The sequence below is a fragment of the Colletotrichum fructicola genome, assembly GCF_000319635.2.
Source record: "Colletotrichum fructicola Nara gc5 chromosome Unknown KSG_Nara_v1_contig07, whole genome shotgun sequence".
Classification (NCBI taxonomy): domain Eukaryota; kingdom Fungi; phylum Ascomycota; class Sordariomycetes; order Glomerellales; family Glomerellaceae; genus Colletotrichum; species Colletotrichum fructicola.
The window spans coordinates 1,028,288-1,046,840 of record NW_027094057.1 but is presented as its reverse complement, the minus strand read 5'-3'; the positions used below and the strand labels follow the sequence as shown (position 1 = coordinate 1,046,840).

Genomic DNA, 18,553 nt, shown 5'->3' with positions numbered 1-18,553 from the left:
CATACCGCACTCTTCTGCCTGACTTCTTCTGCATGCGAAGCAGCTATGATCGACAGAGGAGCCACACTGAGATGCATCAAAAACAGATTTAAGCTCCCAAGATGAAGCCTCTACTTGTCCTGTTTTGAACTTTGGTCAGTATCTATGACAGCTTTGAATGTGAAAATTGAAAGCATCACCCGCCTGAGTTATTGCATAGCCCCATGAAATGACGGCTCGACAAGAGCTTCTTCAACTCTTCAAATGTTCTTAGGTCGCTCTGGTCTCGGCCATCTTCTGGCCGACAGTTGCAAATCTGGTGAGGTTCTCTGTTTCCATGCCAAAGGTAGACGCCTGTCTTTTGTTGGACCAACACGAGCCCTTCCCAAAACTTAAGCACATGCTCAGGAGTTATTTCAATCCCAATACATGCTGCAGAGCGTCGCAGTATGGGATAGCCTGGAACCATTACATGCCGACCTGAGAAGGCCGAAATCAATTTGGATTGCTCCGCTGATACTAGAGGCTGATCGGAAGCTCCAACGTTGATATCGAAACATGAGTAGTGCTCATCTCTTGGAGGCGGTTGCATCAATTTCAAAACTCGGTCCGTTGGATCATAAAGCACCTTGTAGGGTTCGCTAATGATGGGACCGCGTTGCGAAATCCCATCGGAGTAACCAAGAGGAAAGTATAGTGCAGCCAAGACCCAAGCAAGTTGCTCGATGCATTCAGCTACTGTATGGGCTGGCCCTGAAATACCCAAAACCAGGTCGGTCTGCTCTGCCGACGCTACTAGATGCGTACTGTCTGGCAGGGCAACTGTGTAAACTTTGATGAGTGCATGTGCGTTCGGGCATTTCGGGAATACTTACCGACGAAGGTATTGGCGCCGTGATAATTTCTGGGATACTGCAACAGACTCATGATTTGATAATATGTTGATGGCCACGTCTGCTTCATATACTGCTTGATCGAAAGCATCTGTGAATTGCCCCCACAACACACCACAACCATGGAGTCGAATGTTCTTGTATCAGAGTGGTCAGTATCAGATCTCCCTGGTTCATTGTGTGTGATCATTGGCCATTTGCATAGCCTCACCATGACTTTGTGGATAGTAGGCGACCGAGATTTGCTGATCTTCCCCGTGGGTAGTTGACGAAGAATCTTCTTTCGGATGTCAACCCTGGAGTCATGACCCCTAATACTGTCGTAGTCTTCTTGTAGAGCCATCTCGTTTCTGAGACTCCTCACTAGCCAGCGGAACGCGCCACTCTCCAGAACAGTTTTGTTAAGAGATGAGGCTTTGATGATTCCAACGTCTTCGTCGTCGTTATCCCCACCACTGGCATTGCTTTTGTCATCCTCTCCAAGGACAATGTCTTCACCATCTCTGCAGCGATCCTCGTCGACCTGACCATTTGAGCAGTGGGCTTCGTCCCACCATAAATTCATCTTGTCTTCTAGAGGCATGCCCTCTCTGTCATCTTTCCTGTTTTCGGCCTCCGAATCCTCGCAAACAAGCTGTTGGGCAATTCTCCTTGAAATGATTAATGATTAGAGTCGACCCAAAACATCCGCGCATTCTGAGTCTTTGCTAGGTTCACTCACTCTCCGTACTTGTGAAAGAACAACATTACTCTCAAGTTTGCTTGATCATCAGATTCAAGGCCGATCTTAATGGCAAAGGCTTTAATAAGCTCGGGAAGTCTTTCTGACAGGACGGTCCAGCTTTCAGGACTGGCACCAGGTCCTAGATTATCACGAATACTTTGACATGCCTCGAAGAAGTAATTCTGCTGCCGTGAGATCTCCAGAATGGTATATAAGGAGTAAGTCGTTCTGGAATCGTCAATGTTGGTGTCCTTACGCGCCGCTGTATTCGTCTGTGGACTACACGGCGCTAAGTGGACGTCTCGAGATGCATTGGGTCTAGAAGTCGATGCATATCCGGAATTGGGAAAAGGCGCATTTGGCTTTCGATTTGTGTATTGCTGATGGTACTGATGATTGAAGTGATTTTGCTCTGAACCTTCATGCCGAGTAAGGTCGCACAAGGAACTCAATCCATGTTCAGGGCTGTTGACTGTTGAGTCAAGTCTTCGGCCCGGAGGGAGGTCTTCTATTGGAACAGATGTGCCCGAACCAGAAAATGTGAAGTCGTCAGCGCGTCCGGATATCTGTTCGAGAAAATCCTCCACTTCTTCCTGAAGACCTGCGGGGTAATCGAAGGCATCCGTTGGGCCTGGATGACTGTTGTGACAGTATCCGACGGATTTCGACATGAAATCTGCCACATGATTGTTCCAATGAGCCGATGCTGGGCGTTGAGTATCCGGGAACAAGATGTCCCATATGAAAAACCATTTTTCTTCCGCAGTTCTTACCCCGGATTTCCTCCTATCAGACCTTATCTTCTGGTGTTGTTCATCGGACATTCCGTCCACGACCACTCCCGCGATTAAGTCGCAAACACCTGAGGGCCGACTGAGATGCCTCTTCACATCATCTAGCAAGGTGAATGTTTTACCACACCGCAGGCAATGGGGTGGCTTGCGGTGCGCGCGATATGGATACTCCTTGAGACGGTGTATCATATAGGATCTCCTCGAGCAATTGCGATACTTTTGCGGATCATGTTTCGCGAAATGACAGGCAAACAGTGGCTGAGAGGGCTGAAACTCGTAAGGCGGCTTCAGTCGAGCTTGTTTTGGTTTCCGAAATAAGTAGTGGCCATCTGTCTCTGTGAGGCGCCTTTCGTATGGCTCGCGTTTGTGGACTTTCTGATCTGCCAAGCCATGGCTCACAACCCCTGAGGCTCCATTGTCAGACATAGCTAAAACTGCCATAGTTAGCAAGACGCGAATACAATCACATGAAAGGAACACAAACCGTACCAACACTAGCAGCTTCCGTTCAGAGTATTGCTGCTCTCAAAGTCCAAAAAGCTTCTCGAAATATGTCAGAAAAAGAGTTTGCAAAGCTAGAAAGAGGGGAACGCTGACAGCATCGGCGCTTATCAGGCAACCAACGAGGCGGCTCAAGGCGCCCTCGTCTCATTTTCCCGACTGCTCCACTGAGAGACTGCAGCAGCAACAACCAATCAAATCGAAAAACACAGCTGTGTTCTGGACCGTCACTATTGGTGGTTGTGTTCTACGCCATTCCGTGTTCATAGGCATTTGGACTAGGAGCGGTGTTGTCGACCACGCCGTGTCATCCAAAGTATGTGTCGGTGGCAGAACGCAACTGGAGATGGCCTCACCATTGTTCAATTTCATTTTCGTCAAAATGATAAAATTGCGCAGCTGCAAGACTAGACGGGGGAAGGACTGTTCTATTTCCTTTCATTCTGCACCTCTGACCTTCGACATCACCAGATTGAGAAGTAAATCAAGCACAATCACTTAGATTACCTCCATACGTTAATCGCCTTCTTATCACCGGTCCACGAAAGCCACCACTCCAAAAACATGCCATCATATTCCAACGCCTCTGCAGCCACTACCGGCAGTGCCAGGTCAGTTGAACTCCTCCTCATGTGGCCTTGAGCTTTTACTGACCAATGAGACATGAGCAGAAACAAGACACCTGCCGTGATGCTGGACGAATACCTCGCTAGCGCTCCAACCGTCACTGAAAACATTGCCAGCGGCAAAACAACAAAGGATAGGAAGAAGAAGATACACCGCGGCCTGGAGAAGTGGCAGAAGGATTGGGAGAACATGGGAGGTGCCCAAAATGGAAAATGAGATCATCGGCCGTCGGAAACGTCTACGAGCACCGTTTGGTCCTCTGTCATGTCTGTTCTCCACTGAATTGGGGGGAAAGGGAAATAGAACTATCTAAAAGACTTGATGTATTCTTACGAAGCTTTGCAATGCTGGACTGAAGAACTGTATTACCGTAGCATGCGTGAAGAACAACATCCAAACCCATTCAACGTCAACTCCTATGTCACCTATGTCACACTTGCACCACGTGTCGCAAAGTTTAAAGTTGCCCGAGTTGGCAACTAAAATCACTTAAGCGTTGTCGGGCGCTCAGGTCCCTAGTTCATCTGATTCGCCGGCCGTTTGTGGAGAAGATCGGATCGATGATGGCTCGATGACCAGTCCAAGCACTCCGTCAGGGGCAGACCATCTCAGTCGTCCTGTCAAATGCTGGAGATGACCTCGACATAGTCACAGCAATTATATGTAAAACAATAGGCTCCTTAAGGCAAATGAAGTCAATCTATTTGAGCCTACCTAGTCAGTTATTATAACTTGTCGTCCTCCCATTCCGTAAACAACCTGAAACCCCCAAGCCACAAACACACCAACCTCGTCCGTGCATCCATCGATCAAAACGGGCTCCCTTTGACACTCACCCGTGCTATTGCTTTTTCTAGATCGAAAATAAAGGCATCATAGACATTTTCACCCCAAATCAGCCGGAACCCCTAAAAGTGATGTCATCACTCGCGCGTTGCTGCCTCCGTCCATCAACCACATTCCTTTCCTCAAGAACGACCACAGCATCTCACCACTTCAAACTCCCAATCATATTTCAAATCCCACTGAGCACCAAACCGCCAAACTTCTTCCCGCTAACTCATCACCACTTCTCCACCTCCAAAATGGGCTCCAACTCCTTCGACCAAGACTGGAAAACCGCCGCCCCCTACCTCCCCTCCTCGCAAGCCGAAGTCGACGGCAAGCCCTTCGACAAGAAGATCCGCGGCGAGTGCCACTGCGGCCAGGTCTCCTACTGGCTCTCGCGCGACCGGCCGCTCGTCTCCAAGTTCTGCCACTGCCGCGACTGCCAGAAGATGCACGGCGCGCCCTTCCAGTGGGCCGCCATCTTCCACAAGACCGACCTCGCCTTCGACCGCGGCGTCGACGGGCTCGCGTTCTACAACTCGGGCTCCAAGAAGACCAACCACGATCTGCCGTGCAAGGTGTCGTGCGGTCACTGCGGGAGCAGGATCATGGACGAGGGGCGGAATATGGTGCTGTTGTTCCCGGGGTTGTTGCATTTTGACGAGGAGGAGAAGAGGGAGAAGTTTGATGTGCAGTGAGTATCTTTGCCGTTCCGTTTGATTGAGGTGTTGAGATGGGTGAGACGATTTGAGATGCGGGTGTGCTGACGGTGAGTAGGATGCACATCTTCTACAAACAGAGGGTGGTTGATTTACCCGACGGCAGACCGAAGTGGGCTGCCTTGGACGAGAAGAGCGAGCTGATGGATGAACTGCTCGATGACGAGAAAAGTGAGAAGATGTCTGTTTCCAAGGCTACTGAGTCTTCAGGCTCTGCGAAAAGAAAACGAACGGCCTAACGTAGCAAAGACATCGATGAATGGTGGAAGCCCAATCTAATTATTTGTTACGATGAGCAATGATATCATCCTTTGCCATCTCTACACGCAATGACTCTCCTGTTGGTTTAGCAGTGTCAGAAACTTGTGAAGAATCTAGCCGACTGCGTTCAGTAGATATCGCCATGTTGAATGCATCCAACTCATCATCGAAAGACATGATTGATTAATGATTGCGTTGGTTTACTCGTCAAGCTACCTTTCCCAGTCCTTTCTGACTCACTAGGTTTGGGCTCCTCCCGCAGTGAATCAGTTCGAGGCTATTCGCAACTTTTTCTATCAAAGTCATGTTGCAGTTAATCACAGCAGATTCTACAACAAACTCTGGCAACATCTCACGATAAAAGGATCGCGAAGAATCATCTTACGCTTCAAGTTGACGATGTACGTTCATTCCTCATACCTTCACTTCACCACAGCAATGGCATACTCCGAGTCTCAATCCTCGACGATTAAGCGCGCTGCTGCTGCTCAGCTTCCTTTCACCAAGGAGCCGAACACCTGCGGCTTCATCGAAGCCCCTACCTCTGCACCGACGTAGGCCGTATCTTGTCACTTGGGGTCCCCGCTACACGTACTGATCGCCTCACAGGATATCCCCTAAAGACCAGGCGTGGACGTGTCCCGGGCCGTGCATATCGTCAAACTCATTCCTAGGCTGCCGCTCCCCTGTACCGACAAAATGCCTCGGGTCGTCCGCGGAGTCCATAGCGGGCGGCTGTAAAGAGGGCGAGCTGTGCTGGTGAGCAGGCAGATGTTGACCCTCTGTTGTGGTTCACGACGCTAACGTCCTAAACAGCAGATATCGACCTGACACCGCGTGCTACACCTGGCTCTCAACTGATGATGCATCAACATTCACCCTCTACGAATGCAGTTCCACAAGCGGCACAGGTAACCTTCTGGCATCTCCGACGGACCTGCCCGGCCCCACCTTAACCACCATCATCGACCCCACGTCCAAAATTCTGACGGGACCCAAGACACCATCGGCAGCAACCGCGAGTCCCCTCCCAACATCGACGCAGGAACCGCAGCAAGAAGCCTCAAAAGGTGCCATCGCAGCCAGCGTCGCAGGCGCCCTCGCGTTCCTCGGCCTCCTCGCAGGCGGGGTCGTGTACTTGTACATATGGAACAAGAAGAAGAAGAAACGGGAGGGGCCCACGGGGCTTCATCGGAGGGGAAGCATGGCGATCTCGGGGCCGTACTTGGTTAGCGGGTTGCCGCCCAAGTTCCCGCCGCCGCCGCCTGCTCCACCGCGTCCCCCGATGAGTCCGGGGGTGTATGACATGGAAGTTTTTGACCAGGGGAGAGGGACTTCATCGATGTATAGTACTAAAAATTACGTTGAGAGAGGCTCCGAGGGGTTCGTGCCGCCGGCGTTGAATGCTCCTGGTAGGCCGAGGAGGGATGGAGAGGCTGTTAGTGGCGGGTGGATTTGAGAGGGACACCTGTAAATTCATTTCTGTACTGAAAAGCGGCAGTCGCGGCATTTAGATGCGCGGTGACTCATGCCCGAAATTTCTCAATCATTCACCCCGAATTTTTGTGTGCTGTCTGGACGAAAATTGCTGGTGACGTGTGGTCGAGAATGAGACGAACATCGGAGGTGCGGCGGTTCCGACTCGGCGGGTGGTGGTGATGTGTCAACGGGAGCGCGGGAGGGAAGGTCCCTGAACCGCCGGCGGGGGAGAGCGGGCACCGCTGAAGTCGCAGTGGCTCTTCAGGGGTGGGCCTTGCTCGGTTGCTGCTCCCGGGAGTGGACTGAGGGGGCATTTGATGGATCGTCGCTGCTTTACTTACAGAGTGGTACTGAATGGATTTCATGCAGGATGCATTAGGAGATGGAATAGAAGAGCCAGAAATTCGTTTGGAGGGAGAAGAATGCCCTAGTGAGTTCCGTGATGGCGGGTGACTTTAAGCGCAAGTCCCCCTCCCGCCTGATAGCCGGCCTCCCGGAAGCTTAGCGGGTGGTCCCGCGTATCACGGGCCTTACTTTCAGAGGGCATTATCGGACGTTTGAGCGCAGTAGCCGGCGCTGATTGCAAAAACTATTTTCTATGAGAGTGTTTGAGTGCATTTTTGATAAAAGTTAAGTCTCGGAAACGGCGGCGCCCAAAGCAGCGGCCGGCGGGATGCATGCGTGGGATTCTCACAGTGAGACAACACGCTGTGTGGCCAGCGTCAGGTGGGTTAGTAGCCGCTCTGTTTAAGGCAAAGCCCCTCCCTCCTCTTTCGCCCAGCCAAGGCAGCCGTCCCAGTTGGCTGCCTGTCCTCCTCCACGAGTGTCATGCACCAGCACAACACGCTACAGCAGCATCTACACCATTTCAAGGGGTGACCCGGCACTGAGGGGCCAGGTCACGGGCTGGTGCCGATGCCGGTGGATAATCGCGATAACCTAAGCCAGTGGGGGCGCTTAATCAGATGATCTGATAAGATCCTAAATTTCACCACTTTCCCACCCCCGAATCCTTCAGTACCATTTTCCCTCAACCCCTCGGAGCACCGAGCTGTCCCTCCCGAGGCACCTCACCTCGCCTTTTCTTTCCCACTTGCCGTGAGCCGCCCAGGACTTGCCTCTGCGTCCCCTTGCAACTCGCTCCAGACATTTCCAACCAACCCCTCCAAAGGCATTTCGCATCATCACCATCGCCCAGCAGCAGCTCCCATATCACAGCGAGCCCCCGCCAACGGCCCGAGCGACCAGATGCGAAGCTCCCGACCGTGATGCGCGCACCGTGGTCATCGCCGTCCTCGGCGACCGGACGAGGCCCAGGACTCAATCTCACCGTCGTCGCCGCGACTGCGCTCCTCCTCGCCACCTCCGTCGCCGCCTCCACCGTGTCCGTCGGCGGCCTCTGCTATGACGCCTGCGTAAATACCATCCGCCAGCCGCACTTCAACGACACCGCCCCGGCAAAGTCGAAGCTCCCGCAATCGTGCAAGAGCCTGCTGCACATCAAGTCGCTGTACCTCTGCACGCACCTGCACTGCGACGCGCCGCACCGGGATGCTGGGCTGGGCACGCAGAACGCGACATGTCAGCAGTACATGAACGTGTCGCTGCCGCCGTTGGAGATCATCGGAGGGTACTCGGAGGAGGAGATCAAGGGCCTGAGGAGGCTGACGAAGGCGGAAGGCACGCCGGAGACGGTCCTGGGAGAGGTTGTGCTGCCCGCGGAGCCGTTTTACCAGATTTGGTATGATTCTTTGGAGTCGGTTGAGTATACCTACAGTCGGCATTATCGATATGGGTATGTGCATTACCTCGTGTCGACGAAGCACGGCTGACAAGATCCCAGATTCTATGTGATTGTCTTTTGGGTCATCGTGTGCGCTATCGGTCTGGCGACCCGTCTTGTCGGAGCCATCGCCAGCCTCCAGCGCCAGGAATGGGACTCGGAGAAGAAGCCCAACGTGCTGCACTGGGCTGCGCTCTGGCTCAAGCGGTACATCACTATCCCGGCAACCTTTGGCTATCGCTGTTCGCAGAACCTAGGGTGGTGCACAATACCCCCGCGCATCCAGAGCATCACCATCTTCGCCTTCATCGCCGTCAACACGTGGTACTGTTGCTACGGCTACTCCCTCCTCCCGGGGCACATGTAGTAGGTCGACCCCTTTCAACCATTTCAGTCCTGTACTGACTCAAGAAGCTGGCCGGATATGTCGAAGCAGATCGGCCGCTACGTCGCCGACCGAACCGGCATCATCTCCTTTGCAAACTTCCCCATCATCTGGCTGTTTGGCATGAGGAATAACCTTCTCATGTGGGTGACCGGCTGGGACTTTGGCACGTACAACAACTTTCACCGCTGGGTTGCTCGCGTTGCGACGGTCCAGGCTGTCATCCACACCGCTGCATACATTTTCCTCATTCTAAGTGAGGGCGGTTGGACATACTTCCTCTGGTGGTTCACACAAATGTTCTGGTGGGCTGGCTGGTTTGTAAGTACTCCCGCATCATCAACTCGTCCATCACTAACCCCCACAGGCAACCTTCGGCATGGTCTTTCTCCTCGTCGCCTCCGTCTTCTGGATGCGCCGTAAGCAATACGAGCTCTTCCTCGTCCTCCACATCCTCCTCTCCATCCTCACCCTCGTCACCATGCTCGGCCACGTCTCCATCTTCAACCACCAGTTCGACATGCTCTTCTGGATCCCCTTCTACATCTGGGTCGCCGACCGCCTCCTCCGCATGTCCCGCACCCTCGCCTTCAACCCCAAGTTCTGGAACACCTTCGCCCTCGCAACCTACGACGCCACCTCCAACATCGTCCGCCTCAGCATCCCCTACCCCACCTCCTTCTACGAGCCCAAGCCCGGCACCTACTACTACCTCCACGTCCTCTCCGACAAGCGCGCCTGGGAGAGCCACCCCTTCACCATGGCCTGCACCACCCTCAACACCCACCACACCCGCAAGTTCTCCTCCGAACAGACCCCGCTCCTCGTCGCCTCCGACGACAACCCCGTCGAGCCCATGTCCGAGGTCGACCTGCACCCCCGCACCGGCACCCCCTCCATGACCTTCCTCATCCGCCCCTACGACAGCTTCACCGCCCGTCTCCGCGAAGCCGCCGCCGCCCCCTGGCCGCGCCCCGCCCGCCTCCGCGTCTTCGTCGAGGGCCCCTACGGCCACACCCAGCCCTTCTCCCAGTTCGACGACCTGCTCTTCGTCGTCGGCGGCAGCGGCGTCGTCGTCCCCCTCGCGCACCTCCAGCACCTCTGCCGCGCCGCCTCCCGCGCTCGCTCCGTCAAGATCGTCTGGGCCGTCCGCGAGCTGAGCTTTGCCGCCGACGTCCTCCGCCAGGACTTCGAGGACGCGCTCGACAGCGGCAAGTTGGCCGTCGACATCTACGTCACGCAGACGAGTCTCGCGACGAACGCCGTGCGGCCCGACGACTGGCCCGAGCACGTCAGGCTGATGTACGGACGCCCGGATGTGAGGGAGGAGGTGCAGGACGCTGCGACCGCGGCTGAGAAGAGCCGGCTCGCGGTCGTGGCGTGCGGGCCGAACGTCATGGCTGACGACGCGCGGAAGAGCGTTGTTGAGATGCTTGGACGGGGGTATTCTAGGATCGAATATTTCCAGGAGAGCTTCAATTGGTAAGAGATGAGAATTAGATGATTAGACGGATAGCCAAGTCTTTTGGATCAGCGATGTTTTTCAGCATAACCCTGGCGTTGGGCGGTTTGGATACGGATACCATGACATTTATACACAATCTTACAACTAGATTATGAATTATCTCAACCATTTATGGTCACAATTCTCCCGAGGCTTTCCGCCATGTCGTTATCTTTGTGGTCATCCTTGTCGTCCATAGTCACGATGCGGTCGAGCAACCAGACCTACCCGCCCGCATAGCTAGACCTCTCTCCATCGGAACGACTTGCGCTGGACCTCTTACAGTAATACTGATTCAAGAACGACAACCTAACCCACGCAGACATAATGTCGGGAAACGCTCCACCTCAATACCAAATGCTCCTGTTGGTTGAATTCGCACAGGACTTATCCGGACACCATTTCAAATGGCGCCACTCCTCCGTTTGCTGGTACGTTGACGGATCCATCGTCCTCAGCCAGTCACTCGAGGGCCTCCGTCTGTTGACATGCCCGTTTTCATCCGTCGAGATCCTGAAGGTGGCGCCTATCGAGAACAGAGAGCCGCGCAAGTAGATGCTTCTGCCGTCTGACGTCCACTCGTAATGGTACAGGCAATGCCGACACACCTTGGAGTGGCACAGCATGCTCGCATAACCCGGCGATATCGGAAACCTGCCCACGCGCCTTTCGTCGGCCGTGTTCTTGGCTGCACAGCAAAGACACAACCATCGTCTCTCTCGTCGCTCCTGTGGTACTCCAGCGACAAGGCCGACGGCTGTCTGAAGCAGACACACCGGTGCCAGTAAAACACCTTCATCAGCTTTTCCAAATCGAACGAGACGTGTGGGCACAGCAATCCCGGATGCCGCTGATCGAATCGCTTGAGCGCTCTACGCATCACCTCCTTGGTGAGGATCTCCCCGCTCGATAACGTGTAAACAGGCGCCTTCCATCCAAGCCTCAACTTGCCTGCAGCATCCCCTGTCCGTGGGGGGTCGTAGGTGACTTCAGGGGCCTGGCCGTGTCGCCCAAACGCATCGGCGCATTCCCGGCAACGCAAGACAGACCTTTTTCGCCGGACCCTGCAGTTATCCAGCCCCGGACGCGTGGCCAAGAAAGCAGGTTGTGCGGGCAAATCCGCAGCATACCTTCCCATCCGACGCAGATAGGATGCCGATGCTGTCGCTGAGCGGGGGAGAACCAGCTTGGATGGTGGGAGCACTTGCAAGCGGCGCATGCGACGTACCTGTCCCCCCGGGTGTAAAACGGGTAGATACCCTGCCTTTCCTGACTCCCAACAGCCAAACACCGCGCACAAAACGTCCTCCGTTGCAAAGCGTACCGGAGGCCATCCCGCTCCTCCACCCGCAGCCCGTCCAAGTTGAACTCGACCCCCGGGATGAAATGCGGACCAGGCGCCGTCTTGCCCCTGAGCCTCCGATAGGCGCGAAGCAGCCGGTGCACGCTCGGCTCCGCCGTCGCCGGGTCGATCGCCGCGGTCCGCTGGTGGTACTCTGAAAACGCGGCGTAGCGGAAGAGCGCCGCGAAGAGGTGCGACACCTGCCGGACGAGGTAGAGGTCCGGCGGCGGGAGGCACTACATGATCTCCAGCAGCAGCTCGTTGGGGAGGCGGAGCAAGGGGTTGGACGAGTAGTTCTCCAGCCGGCGGGTTTGCCATGCTGTGTCGTAGCCGGTGGGGATACTGGGGGGGCTGTGGGGGACGAGATCGCGACGGAAGCGGATGGTCGGGGAGGGGTCGGGGGTGATTCCCTGGAGCTTGGCGAGGAGGCTGCGCATCGTCTTCATCGTCTTCTGTTTTGAAGCTTTGATAAGTTGGTGTTTTCGAATATATGAAAGTGTAGGTGGTTGAAGAACACACCTAAAGTCAGTTGAGAACCTCTGTCGACCATCGCTGAGTATCACATGGCCGAATAACCCGTTGGTATCCATGTGAGCGGCCCTGCCGGTAAACTCTGTCCGCCACCTCGTGATGGTCGAGAGAGGTTCTCAAATTCTGTCAAGCTATGATGCACCTCACTCAGCTTGACGTTAACCCCATCGATACCTGCCAGGGCCATGGAGCCCTCGTTGCAAGCATCATCACGACCCAGGACAACGAGCTCAGCTTCACTGGCGCTGCTCCGGATGTCACTCTCGACGCCTATTAGGGGTCCAGTGTTTGGCGTATGGCAGTTAGAATCAGAAGCTCGTCCCCGGCGACCGGTTACGCCTTGATGGACTGTTCTCTGTTGGTGAACCGAATTCTTGTAGGAGTCGGCTTCACCAATGTCCGTGTTTTGGTTGTTACTGATGTCGCATCTGTCATCGTGGTGGTGGTAGTGTTCTGACTCGCTCTGTCGACGTCCCTCATCCGTATCCGCCCACATATAACACCTTACAGCGATGCTATCGACAGGATGGTGCAAAGACTCTGCGTTGTATCGACGATCCATCGCGTTGGAGCCGACGTTCGATCTAACGTGCCAACAAGTCAACAATCAGACGAGGAACCTGAAGTGATTCATAGCTGTGTCTCATGCCAGACGGGCCAATAAGCTCTTCTTCGAATTATTATACTTGAATTCTTGTAGGTAAGTGCGTGCCCCAACGACTCCATCCAGTCGCCTGTGTTTGCCCCAATCCATCGGGTATCCCATATCCTTAAACCATGTCCATGAACAAAAAGAAAGCAGAGCAGCACCATCCCTCGTCGCCAACTTTCAGACCCCCTCGTTTTATCGTACATGTTTACCGTCCCGCTTAGTTGTGCGGCTGCTGCGGCGGCATGTGCATGCCCTCCTTCTGCGGCTGGTACCCCTGGACGATAGGTCCCGTAGACAGGCGCGCCTTGACCTCGTTGTCCTGCTGGATGAGCGCGCAGCAGCAGCACCAGTAGCTCACACAGCAATCGCTCGCGCCAGAGCCCTTGATGCCGAAGCGCTCACGGATCTCGCCGCGCTTCATGAGCGCGTAGATCCACCCGCAACCGGTGAAGCACTGGATAGCACCGTAGAGCAGGCAGTCGGTGTTGATGGCCTCGTACGTCTGCATCGTGGGGTCGCGCATGCGCTCTGTGGTCTTGCCAATGACTGTGGGGTGGTGTTAGTCATAGCTGATCAACGAGGAAAAGAGCCGTCGTCGATGAGCGGCGTGTGTCAGCAGATGCTAGGGAGACGTACGGATGCATGGTAGCCAGTAGGCCAAGCAGCAGCTGTCAATGGGCGAGCAGCTGCACAAGCTGGCCTGCCATTCCTGGTTCTGGACGGCGGCGCCCTGGGTGTACTCCTGTTGGATGGGCTGCTGCTGGGGCTGGCCCTCGTATGGGTTCGGCTGCATTTGCTGTTGCTGCTGGTATTGCTGTTGTTGCTGTTGTTGCTGGTAATCCATAATGGCGTTGGTCTAGGAGCTTTGAAATCTATAACGATGATAACCTGAGCAGCGTATAGGAAAGGCGAGCGAGGTATTGTAATGATGCAGACGGCAGGAAATGAAGTCGTTCAGACGGATTGGGAACGAGATGCAAGGGGGGACACGTTGATATATGAATCGGCCCCCAGAGGTAGCTGCGTTTGAGAACGGGAAGGAACTAATGAAGTAAATCAGCCAAGGAGGAATGAACTGAGACAATCATGTGGGAAAGACCAACCAGACGGATGCAGAAGGGGGAGGGGAAATAAACAGTCGGGCAACGCCTGCGTGAAGCTCGAGAAATGGACCGGAAGCGGTTTAACGTCACACCAAGCTTCTCACCCTGGCCAGCAGCTGAGCCGGAGGGTTAATGAAAAGATTCAGCCAACCTTTTTACCTCAACACCAAAGGTCCGCACTAAACCGTCAGATGGCGCCCCAATCGGCGTCTGGAGAGACGGGGCTCGTGGTGGCATGTTTGCCGGCCGCTTCGTCTCATGCCATATATCGATGCCTGAATCCTTCCTGTCGGACCCATGTGGCGCTCTCGTGGTGCGGAACCAGATCGGCGGAGAGGACCGCTGCGATCAGACCCTTCACTGTTCACAGACTGTCAATTGGAGTCTGCCTGGCGAGCCCGCCCTTGTGGCTTTCTACCTATTTTGCTGTGATGATAGGCAACATGGATGGAAGACGTGGGAGGCAGCAGCCGGAGGGGCGCCGCTAGGAAGCGATGGCGTCCTAAGGCTGAGCTTGGCGGGCTGTGTAGCTGGGGACGCTGATGCAGGGGTGGAAGTGAAAGCCCTTCTTCCCTTTCTTTTTTTCGTCATTTGCGGATTTTCAGCAAGTCAGCCCAAAACTGGCTTGAGTAATTATCTGGGGCGAGGAGCTGGCATGTGGTGAGATGAGTCTTGTGTAACACGATCCAGAGCATCGTCCCCTTTTGGGGCGAGAGAATCGGCTGCCGTTTGACCTTGTCTTGAAGTGAAGAAACAGCCTTAACTCGACAGCACCAAGTCTTCAAGGGAATAAACTCTCGGCAGGCAGGATTCCCGGAGTCCGTCGCCTTACTCCAAGTGGACGCTTCCCTCGACAGCGCTTACTGTGATCGTCGCCGCCAGAGCAAGTCAGGTCCTGCCAAGTGGGCGTGAGGTGGAATGAAGGAATGTTCAGCCGCGGAAGCGAGAGGTGAGGTACTTTTTAGGCTCAGCTTCCCTGCCGCCGCCCACGGCATGTCCACCTGCAGGGCGGGCAAAGCAAATAAAAGCCCACTGTTAATTGCCCGCCGTGTGGCACTTGGGACTTGGCCTGCTCGAGCTTATTCCTGACCCATGCAGGCAGTTGTGTGTTCCTTCTCAGCCTCAGCTGGCTGTATGTAACCTCAACCCACCATCATTGCCCCAAATCAACGAGCGAATCTGCAGGACCAAACTAGTTCGTCTATCGATCCCGAATTCGAATGTTCGCTGTATCTTGGTATCTCATGAACTTCCCTAATCGGGTGAAGAAAGCAGAGAACATGCATCATGAATCATTCCTCTTGGACTTCTTCACCCCATCAACCTCGGCCTCAACCTCCCCACCACCATCTTTCGAATCAACCTGTCCGCCCTCGCGGCGCTGAATCTTTCGGCTCATAATCACATAGTCCGGCACAAACACCTTGCCAAACCGCAACGTCCTCTCGGCCGGCGACGTTGCGTCCCTCTCGAACCCCAGCTTCTCGTAGAACCCCCGCGCCGCCTTGTTGGCCACGAAGCACGTCAGCATCACCTTTTCCACGATGGGTATGCTCTCCGCGACGGCGACGAGGTAGTCCATCAGCTTGCGGCCCATTCCCGTGCTGCATCACCGTCAGCAAATTTCAAGCATCACGAGCCAAACACCACCACAAAAAAAAAGCAGAACTTACCCCCGCAGCTCCTCCAACAAGTGAATCTCATAGCAATACACCACCGCCTCGCCCTCCTCAAACGTCGGCATCAGACTCGTGAACCCACACAACCTCTCGCTGCCACCCTCCTTGACGAGCACGTACCGCAGCTCCGGGCTCCGCATCTCCTTGATCTTCGCCGCCGGCTTCCACCCCCACGACGACGCGCGGTAGTCCGCGCCGCTCGTGTACTCCACCATGTCAAAGCACGCCTGCATCTCGTCGACGGACATCTTGGCCGGCGACTTGAGCGCGAGGGTGTATGCCTTCTTGGTCGCGGGGTGCGTCCATGATGTCCAGTCTGTGCTGTCGTGGTGTTCAACGGTAAGTGCATCGTCCATGGCTGTGATGCGTGAGGTGCCGTACGAACCTGGGTTGCTGCAGATGGTCTCTGATGAAGTCCTCGTCCGTCTTGCGGTTCGCGGACTCGATGGGGTTTGTAGGCGCCCTCCGCCGCTTGACGGGCATCTTGAGCTTTTGGACACCAACAGACCACAGAAGGTAAGGCGATGGGAAAAAACACAAGTTCATATAAAACTCCAAATCCTGAACAATATTCTCCCTGCCAAAGATAAAGGATCCGTGACCTTACTCAGGTCCTCCCCTTTTTCCCAGAATCCCAACTCGCTGAACGCGCCCCGACGCGTCCACTAAAGCATGCATCACCCCCGGGCCGCGGGGCACTTCGATCCCCCAGGGGGCACACTCCCGAAGTTTCCCCGTCCTGACCTCATCCACCCAAAAAGTTTCCACACTCATCCACCACTCGCTCACCTTGAGAGGCTAGAGGCTCACTTGAGACCATCATCAATATTCAGATGTAGTCGCCCTTTCACCGCGGCACCAATGCCCCCCTTCACCCCCCTGTGGTCCGCTATCCGCAGCTACTCCAACGGCCCGGCCAAGTCGCGCCTCGGGAAGACGCTGAGTCTGGATCATGTATGTTGCCGTTCCCAACTCTCATGCATCTTACATACATACCCCTGCAAATTTCAACATACAAGGCGCAAATTGGATAGTAAGCACATGGATTTTGACGAGTACACAGTTCCTCCAGCGCTCCCGCGCCCTGTCCCTCTACCGCGAAATCCTGCGCGGCACACAACGCATCGCGGACCCGACCACCCGCGCCGAGTCCCGCCGCTACGCCCGTGATGAGTTTGAGCGTCACAGAGACGTGACGGATATTGTACGCCCACCTTGATCTCTTTCTCTCTCTGCGTCTCCGTCTCTATCTCTTTCTCTCTTCGTCACTTTCTCTGTCTTTATCTCTGTCTCCATCTGTCTCCGTCTCTGTCTCCGTCTCTGTCTCTCTCCATCTCTGTCGCTCTCCGTCTCTATCCGTCATCTCTGGTAAACACATTCAAACACTAACCCCAACCCAGAACCACATCCGCTACCTCATCTCAACCGGCAAAACAGAGTTCCAGGGCATGGAGCGGTACATTGACGGAATGTAGAGTTTAGTTGTTGTGCTTTTTGTAAAATCCCGATCTGTATAATACAACAGGCCTCTGCCTCAATGCGTCTATTCCCCGTGACGGTCATTTCTTCTTTCTCTCATCGTATGACCCCAAACTCGTGAAGTAAAGAGGCTACGTCGGAGCCTCGTCTATGCAGCAACACGTCCTCGCACCAATCTGCCTCCGTAGTGTACACAATCATCCCCAAACCCCGCCCTCGTTCGACTACGACTGGCGCTGCTTGTGTCTCGGGTTCGCCTTGCAGATGACGTAGAGGTATCCGTTGTGTCGCTTGCCGGCCTTGCGGCGGACGATCTGTGAAGAAACATCCCGTTAGCCCATGTCCATGCCGTTTTCCCCAGAAACTGGTCCTTCTCCCGCCTCCATCTTGACCCCGTCTCCTGCTCCCAACACATCACCCCACCTCTCCTCCTCTCCTCTCCCAGTCCCCCAGCATCCCACCCTCCCCCATATTTCGAAAAGAAAAAGAGCTCACCTTGCAGTGCTCACACCTCTTCTTCACAGAAGAATGCACCTTCATCCCCCTCGTCTGCTGCGCCACCGCGCCCGCAACAGCAGCAGCGCCGCTCTTCTTCGCAAATAGTGCCTCCGTCTTGGCCATCGGCTGCCTCGTCATAATCACCGTCGACATGTTGGCGCGCATGGAGCCCGCAACGGCGAGCTTCGCGGCGGCGGCGGCGCAGCATTGCGGGCGGGCGGTCGCGAGGGACAGCGCCCTGAATGAGGCGGCGAGGGAGGCCATTCTTGTGTTTGGGTCGGGTGCAACGTGGATTCGTGGTCAACGGGACGGCGAGATCGTGGTCGATTGGGAGGCTCCGCGGGCGACGACGACGATAATGTTAGATGACCTGCATGGCGTCGACATCGCGGGAGCTTTTTTGGGTGTGTCACGTGGGTGGATGTCTGTGCGCTTATCGCGTGTTGGTTCTTATCGCGATATGCGACATCGGATGAAAAAGTTGGATTGTGACGGACTGCAGCCGACGGGTTCAAGTTCAATTTGGGCATTGCGACATGATTTGGTCGTAAACAAGCAACATTTACTGAGTATCGGTCCCTCTTACGAGTAGGTCAACTTTGGAATCACTTCGTGCAAGAAATCGGTCGTCCGTCATCTCGGGAAACTACATACAATACTGTCGGAACTGGTGGGGCATCCGCCATCGACGAATAGGACATGTTTAGAAAGATCACTGGGACTCATTCAATATGCTTAAAAATTGAACACTTTTCTCTATAATGATGCTCTTCCTTTTGTCCAATGTCTACC

At 54.8% G+C, this 18,553-nt stretch overlaps 11 protein-coding genes across 11 annotated transcripts; 5 read left to right on the top strand and 6 right to left on the bottom strand.

Moving 5' to 3' along the window:
* Window positions 1–88: 88 nt before the first annotated feature.
* Window positions 89–1,619, bottom strand: CGGC5_v011979 (uncharacterized protein; the record flags this gene model as incomplete). The annotated part of the gene is made up of 5 exons (XM_066152627.1): window positions 89–119; window positions 180–801; window positions 855–963; window positions 1,084–1,522; window positions 1,594–1,619. The coding sequence occupies 5 exons, from the start codon at window positions 1,617–1,619 to the stop codon at window positions 89–91; spliced, it is 1,227 nt and encodes a 408-aa protein (XP_066007944.1).
* Window positions 1,620–3,455: 1,836 nt separating this feature from the next.
* On the top strand, window positions 3,456–3,734 carry CGGC5_v011978 (uncharacterized protein; the record flags this gene model as incomplete). Its single annotated transcript, XM_032030771.1, has 2 exons — window positions 3,456–3,502; window positions 3,563–3,734. The coding sequence occupies 2 exons, from the start codon at window positions 3,456–3,458 to the stop codon at window positions 3,732–3,734; spliced, it is 219 nt and encodes a 72-aa protein (XP_031889706.1).
* Window positions 3,735–4,603: 869 nt separating this feature from the next.
* On the top strand, window positions 4,604–5,304 carry CGGC5_v011977 (uncharacterized protein; the record flags this gene model as incomplete). Its single annotated transcript, XM_032030769.1, has 2 exons — window positions 4,604–5,040; window positions 5,124–5,304. 2 exons carry the CDS (start codon window positions 4,604–4,606, stop codon window positions 5,302–5,304), a joined length of 618 nt encoding a protein of 205 aa, XP_031889521.1.
* Window positions 5,305–5,764: 460 nt separating this feature from the next.
* Window positions 5,765–6,785, top strand: CGGC5_v011976 (uncharacterized protein; the record flags this gene model as incomplete). The annotated part of the gene is made up of 3 exons (XM_032030767.1): window positions 5,765–5,880; window positions 5,936–6,085; window positions 6,143–6,785. The coding sequence occupies 3 exons, from the start codon at window positions 5,765–5,767 to the stop codon at window positions 6,783–6,785; spliced, it is 909 nt and encodes a 302-aa protein (XP_031889608.1).
* Window positions 6,786–8,073: 1,288 nt separating this feature from the next.
* Window positions 8,074–10,459, top strand: freB-2 (Ferric/cupric reductase transmembrane component B; the record flags this gene model as incomplete). The annotated part of the gene is made up of 4 exons (XM_032030766.1): window positions 8,074–8,600; window positions 8,649–8,954; window positions 9,003–9,294; window positions 9,341–10,459. The coding sequence occupies 4 exons, from the start codon at window positions 8,074–8,076 to the stop codon at window positions 10,457–10,459; spliced, it is 2,244 nt and encodes a 747-aa protein (XP_031889528.1).
* Window positions 10,460–12,055: 1,596 nt separating this feature from the next.
* On the bottom strand, window positions 12,056–12,369 carry CGGC5_v011974 (uncharacterized protein; the record flags this gene model as incomplete). Its single annotated transcript, XM_032030764.2, has 2 exons — window positions 12,056–12,282; window positions 12,339–12,369. The coding sequence occupies 2 exons, from the start codon at window positions 12,367–12,369 to the stop codon at window positions 12,056–12,058; spliced, it is 258 nt and encodes an 85-aa protein (XP_031889526.2).
* Window positions 12,370–13,219: 850 nt separating this feature from the next.
* On the bottom strand, window positions 13,220–13,846 carry PCR2 (Protein PLANT CADMIUM RESISTANCE 2; the record flags this gene model as incomplete). The annotated part of the gene is made up of 2 exons (XM_032030762.1): window positions 13,220–13,548; window positions 13,639–13,846. 2 exons carry the CDS (start codon window positions 13,844–13,846, stop codon window positions 13,220–13,222), a joined length of 537 nt encoding a protein of 178 aa, XP_031889524.1.
* A 28-nt stretch (window positions 13,847–13,874) lies between these two features.
* CGGC5_v011972 (uncharacterized protein) lies at window positions 13,875–14,342 on the bottom strand (the record flags this gene model as incomplete). The annotated part of the gene is made up of 3 exons (XM_066152626.1): window positions 13,875–14,045; window positions 14,106–14,210; window positions 14,265–14,342. 3 exons carry the CDS (start codon window positions 14,340–14,342, stop codon window positions 13,875–13,877), a joined length of 354 nt encoding a protein of 117 aa, XP_066007945.1.
* Window positions 14,343–15,390: 1,048 nt separating this feature from the next.
* naa40 (N-alpha-acetyltransferase 40) lies at window positions 15,391–16,267 on the bottom strand (the record flags this gene model as incomplete). The annotated part of the gene is made up of 3 exons (XM_032030760.1): window positions 15,391–15,709; window positions 15,779–16,105; window positions 16,170–16,267. The coding sequence occupies 3 exons, from the start codon at window positions 16,265–16,267 to the stop codon at window positions 15,391–15,393; spliced, it is 744 nt and encodes a 247-aa protein (XP_031889523.1).
* A 378-nt stretch (window positions 16,268–16,645) lies between these two features.
* Lyrm2 (LYR motif-containing protein 2) lies at window positions 16,646–17,259 on the top strand (the record flags this gene model as incomplete). The annotated part of the gene is made up of 3 exons (XM_032030759.1): window positions 16,646–16,738; window positions 16,848–16,988; window positions 17,185–17,259. The coding sequence occupies 3 exons, from the start codon at window positions 16,646–16,648 to the stop codon at window positions 17,257–17,259; spliced, it is 309 nt and encodes a 102-aa protein (XP_031889522.1).
* Window positions 17,260–17,487: 228 nt separating this feature from the next.
* Window positions 17,488–18,025, bottom strand: rpmJ (mitochondrial 54S ribosomal protein bL36m; the record flags this gene model as incomplete). The annotated part of the gene is made up of 2 exons (XM_032030757.1): window positions 17,488–17,577; window positions 17,759–18,025. The coding sequence occupies 2 exons, from the start codon at window positions 18,023–18,025 to the stop codon at window positions 17,488–17,490; spliced, it is 357 nt and encodes a 118-aa protein (XP_031889909.1).
* Between the last annotated feature and the right edge of the window lie 528 nt (window positions 18,026–18,553).